The 5,900-nt window shown below is 40.1% G+C and overlaps 1 protein-coding gene across 1 annotated transcript; it reads right to left on the bottom strand.

Annotated features, from left to right (window-relative positions):
* Positions 1-217: 217 nt before the first annotated feature.
* LOC142437553 (olfactory receptor 2B6-like) lies at positions 218-1,162 on the bottom strand. Its single transcript, XM_075540666.1, has one exon. The coding sequence runs from the start codon at positions 1,160-1,162 to the stop codon at positions 218-220; it is 945 nt and encodes a 314-aa protein (XP_075396781.1).
* Positions 1,163-5,900: the final 4,738 nt, after the last annotated feature.

The raw sequence follows: 5,900 nt of genomic DNA, 5'->3' as shown, positions 1-5,900 counted from the left end.
TATCATAAAACTGACGCCAACCTGGAAGGTTTCAGTTTGGTGAAACCGTTCTTGTCCTAAGTGGATACGCTATGTAGACACTGTTCATTTCTTGGTCCTGTTCGACTTGTGAATTTTATGCCACCTGATACCCTGCTTCTCATTACTGTCATAGCCGACATCTTGTTGGCAAGGTTAACACATCCATGCTTGTCACTTAGGTCTCCTTGTTCAGAGATCATCTTGTCTTGACCCAAAACTCCTTGGTCAGTGCCCGTCGAAGGGCCGCTTTCACATCCTTGTTCCTCAGCGTGTAGATAAACGGGTTCAGGGTAGGTGTGATGATTCCATAGAAGAGAGCCATGATCTTCCCTCTGTCACGAGAGTAACTAGAGGGAGGCTGGACATACATAGTGATGGCTGTGAAGTAGAAGAGCGAGACCACCAGCAAATGGGAAGCACATGTATTAAAGGCCTTCCAGCGACTTTCTGCAGAGCGGATTTTCATGACTGCTCTCCCTATGAAGAGGTAAGTGCCTGTGATCAGGGCGAGAGGCACCAGGAGAAGCAAAGCCCCTAGGACATTGAGCTCAGCCTCATTGACACGAGTGTCTGTACAGGTTAGTTTCAAAAGGGCAGGAACTTCGCAGAAGAAATGGTCCACCACTCTCCTCCCACATCTTGGAGTCACCACCGTGAGCGTAGACTGAACAAGGGAGTTAGCAAAACCACTCATCCAGGTCCCAGTGGCCATGTGGATACAGCGCCTCTGGTTCATGATGATTGGGTAGTGAAGAGGCTTGCAAATAGCCGCATAACGATCGAAGGCCATGATAGCTAGAAGGATGCACTCAGTGGAACCCAAGGCCAAGAAAATATAGAGTTGGGCGACGCAACCACCATAGTTAATGGTCTTTTCTGGTCCCCTGAGGTTGACTAGCATTTGTGGAACCGTGCTGGTGGTGTAGCAGAGATCCAGAAGGGAAAGATTGGAGACAAAATAGTACATGGGACAGTCAAGCTGAGGATCCAGCCGGGAAACTAGGATAATGGAAATATTCCCACATAAGGCACAGATGTAAGTCACCAGAAAGATGACAAAGAGTGGTGTCTCAAGCCAGGGATGGTCAGAGAAGCCCAATAAAATGAAATCATCCAGGGAGCTCTGGTTGCTGACCCACATGTTGCCACTGTTAGATGAAATTTCAGCTGAGACCTCTAAAGACCCCCAGGTAGGGCTGGTTGTCACTTATAAAGGCAGAAGGCACTGAGAATTGTGAACCAGATACCGAAATGAAATTCTCATTTGTGTAGTAATCTGCATCTGTAGCATGATTATAATAAAAGGGCATCATTTTTATTTATTTATATATATACTTATGGTAAAATGTTTAATCAGCATGGTCAGTTAAATGTGGATATATTGTTGTGAAAACCAGCAAAGTCATTGGGAGATTTTGCTTAGTCCATGGGTGTCTTCCACTTGAGTACTTACTCCTTTGAGATTTTGATGTGTTCTCTTCTCAAGAGTTTCATTAGTACTACCATAAGTTCAACATGTCATGAATGCTTAATGGTCACAAGTGAATGAAGACTTACATAGATTAGGAGAAAGCAGTGCTTCTTGAAACAAAGGCCAGCAGGCAATTTTATGAAGACAGCTGGTACATCAGCAGCCGAGGACAGCGCCAAGCCATCTTGGCATCTTCATGTTCTTCACAGTGACCCCCAACCAAAGCCTCATTGAACTGGAGCACTTCAGCAAAGCAGTACCATGGAAGGACGGGATGCCAGGGCTCCTTTGACCCCTTCCAAGCTTCAACACTGTCATTTTCATGAGAATTGGAAAAGAGAACCACACACACACACACACACACACACACAAACAAGATAAAATCACATATATGTGTATGGAAAAACATACTCAGAACTTGCTCGCGATGAAAATGTCATTTAAAAAATATCTTGGTAAACTTCATGGGATTTCACCATGAGATAAATGACCAGAAAGAGTTTGAAATATTTGGCTCCCGAAAATTTGGGACTACGTACCTTATAATTCCTTAGGATAATCAATATCACATATATACATAAATACTTCCCCCCATTTTCCTTATTTATTCCTGTTAGTTACACTGTTTTCCACTGAGGTGCCTCAATCTTCCTCTTCCCCCATGCAATCACACACTGTGAGTCTGACATAATATCTGAAGTTTAAATCAATGACTGCTTTTTCCTTTAAATTCCTAGCTAAAAAATTGTCATCCTATGATAAATTTACCTTATATATTCCCTTATGCTTCTAAAGGCATTTTCTTCCTTATTATAAATAAAGTAATTCCATATGCTAGCTCTGTGACTTTGGAGAAGTCATTTAATTTCTTTGGGGGAAATTTCCTCATCTTTAAGGTGAACATAATTATAACTAGTTTAGAGAAATAATGTGTAGAGTAAGTGATGTAATGTAAACTCCATATGAAGTTCGGGTCTTGCCACATGATAATAATTCCATAACCAGCTATTATTCATGATGATTTAATTTATTTATGAGGTCCACACAATGTTACATTTTCCTTATTTGGGGCATCTACGAGTATAAGAGAAAAGAGTAATACATAGAAAATAAATATTCACTGAGTGATAGTAAACATGATTTGCCTACTAAGAAATCAGTCACAGGATCCTCTGATTATCCCTTTTTATGATTCTCCTAGTTGGTCCTTCCTTATAGTCTCTATACACAGAGATTCTTATGTAATGAGATTAGTGGACCTGGTGAGCTGGACCTATACTTTTAGTGTTAGGGTCATCTAATTCATTAGAGATTGTGGGAAGGAGAGTGCCAGTGAGAAGCAGTTCAAACCTTTAAATTCCTAAACCCAAAAATTGAGTTCATTAACCACCAATACCCCAACTGTAATCTCTTCATTTTGTTTACAGAGCAACGATGTTCTTGGTACTCAGCATATAACCCTTTTCTTTGATGTATAATTATGTATCTGTCACTCAAGTAGTGAAACAGAACCAATTGTACTTCAATGTTATCACTCACAGCTATCAATTAAATATACATATCCCAAACAAAGCAGATACAGAAAGAGTTGTTCAATATTTCATAGTCACTAACTATTACACTTTTCTCCCAACTTGTACTTGTGCTCACATTTTCAAAATACCCTAACATGTTTGAATAAAAAGTCCTTCCTTATTTCAAATTAATTATGCTCATCCTAGGTCAAAAATGTCAGTGGCTCTCCAAATTGTAATGGAGTTGATATCCTTGTTAAGCGCTAGCACATTTTATTTTTCTGACAGATATCAATGCTGCATATAATGAAGCAAAGCATGGTACATCCCGTGCCCTCTTCTGTCTGATCTGCTTGTTGGATCCACTGTGTCAATCTCTCTCTTTTAGAGGGTCCTTCATTTTGCTTTACCAAACACCATGTCCTTGTCTAGGACTGGCCCCTTCTGATTCCATGTCCAAAGTACTTGAGATGAAAGGCTCATCATTGAGAAAGACTCTGGATGGATTTCTTCCAAGATAGATTTGTTTGTTATTTAAACAATCAATGATACTTTCCACATTTTCAGCAAATACCATCATTCAAATGCAAGGAGTTTCTTTTTTAGTCTTTGTTGTTCATTGTCCCACTTTGTATGTATATGAGGCTTTTGAAAATAGCATGGCCTGCATCAGTAGCATCTTAAAACTCAAAGTGACATATTTACTTTAAACACTGTAAAGAGATATTTGTTGCCAGTTGCTCAAAATTGTGAAGTAAAAATAGCAAAGAAATAAACAATGAAATATTTTTTATCTTAGATGCCAGAACTCTTCAGAATCCTTTTAGTCTTCCCTTACACACACACACACACACACACACAGCTTCTGGAACACACCTTTGAAACTTATTATTACTTTATAATTATGCCCTTGAATTTCCTTTCACCCAGCCTATGAAGAAATGACAAGATTACCTTTATTTTTGGCTATTTCTCTTTCCCCACAGCTCTTTGCATTTACGTGATGTGGGTTTTCAACCATCAGTGTGTTGGATAATCAGTTCAGAGATGGGAAGTGATGGACGAATGGGCTGTAGCTTGGATATAATATCCAGACACTGGCTGGCCAGGCCAGGTGGGTTTCTTCTCCGTCATGGACAGACTCAAAGAAGCTCTCTCTAGTCTACTGAAGGGTCAAACACAAGAAACCAACCCCAATTAATGGCCATCCATACAAGCAATATACCCATGGGAATTTTTCCATGAGTTTTCAGTTCATTACAGTTTTGGCCTCATCCTGTATTTAAGCCTCTGAGATTCAGAATAATTGGCACCTCTTGCTGCCAATGTGTCCAGAAGAAGAGAACTAGAAGGACAGGACATCCTCATAAGTTATCATGAACATGCTCCTCACAAAATGCAAACTTCGGACATGCAAGTTAGGTGAATGAGCTCAGGAGAAACGGCATTAATTCTCTTGTTGCCAAGATAATTTGCATATTAAACATTATAAAATAGGTGAACGTCTCCTTTATATGTGCGTACTATTTTTGAAAAAGATAATGTTTGTTAATTGTGGAAAGATTGTCTACCTCCAGTACTCTATTCCCTCGTGTTGTTTATTCTTCCATGATAATTATGTTTGTTATACAACAGGAATTAATAGTACAAGACATAGAATATGAATCTATTTTATACTAATAGCCTCTGTTTGAATTAGGGGCCTGTGAGATGTCTTATGGCCACTGGAGTCCTGAGTGTGCTGGATAAGTGTGGGATAAGGGCTCAAGTACTAACAGTAAAGTCAGCTGTTCAACCCCAACCCTAGCAGCGACCCATTACTCTAAAGCAGAGGCTCTCAACCTGCCTAATGCTGTGACCCTTTAATACAGTTCCTCATGTTGTGGTGATCCCCAACCATAAATTCGTTTCCATTGCTACTTCATCACTGTGATTTTGCTACTCTTATGAAGCATGTGACCCCTGTGAAAGGGTCATTTGACCCCCCTAAATGGGTCATGACCCCAGGTTGAGAACCACTGCTCTGAAGGAAACAACATAGGAGCAAGACACTGGTTTCTACATGTCTTGCACACATATGATTTTAAAAGGTTTATCCTTACGAATGCAAGAAGTGAGAATTAAATCCAGTTGCATTCCAGTGTTATGCTTCAAATTAGCAAAAACCAAATGATTGCATTTTCCTTCATGCCATCAAACCACTTGACTCTGGCCTCTTTGCAGAGAGCAACTGAGCATAATGTAACATCAGCAAAACTGACTTACAGAGACTTAGCTCTCAATGAGAGAGTCTACCAGGCTCTGAACTCCTTGGGTTTGGTGTTTGGGGACAAAGACACATATGGGAGCCCAGCATTCTCCAGCCAGGAGCAGTGGAGACTTGGTGCTTGAACATCAAATTGTAAGAATAGTGTTGCATGCTTTGTGCAGGGCATGGGATTGGGTGGCTAACTGGAAGGTCAGCAGTTTGAAACCACCAGCTGCTATTCAGGTAAAATATGATGCTTTCCACTCCTCTCAAGAGTTATGCTTCTGGAAACTCATAGAGATAGTCAGTTTTACTCTGTCCCACGGGGTCGCGGTGAATCATTGACTCAATAACAGTGAGTATATAGGAAAGCATGTAAACTCGAATGCGTCTTTTGGCACAATTCCACTGATGGACGTATGCCTCAGAGATCTTACTACATATGTGTGAAAAGACAAATGCACAAGGACCTGCATTACAGCTTGTCTATCTTATCAAAAGATGAGAAGCATTGAAAATGAACACCAGTCCCAATATTGTTAAGGACATTTTAACAATGTAATATTATGGAGTCAATAAAAACCATGAAGTAAATCTGTAGTGACAGAATTGGAGTGACCTCCAAGATATTTATACTTAAGGGGGA

Source organism: Tenrec ecaudatus, chromosome 1, assembly GCF_050624435.1.
Source record: "Tenrec ecaudatus isolate mTenEca1 chromosome 1, mTenEca1.hap1, whole genome shotgun sequence".
Lineage (NCBI taxonomy): Eukaryota > Metazoa > Chordata > Mammalia > Afrosoricida > Tenrecidae > Tenrec > Tenrec ecaudatus.
This window is presented reverse-complemented; position numbering and strand designations above follow the sequence as displayed.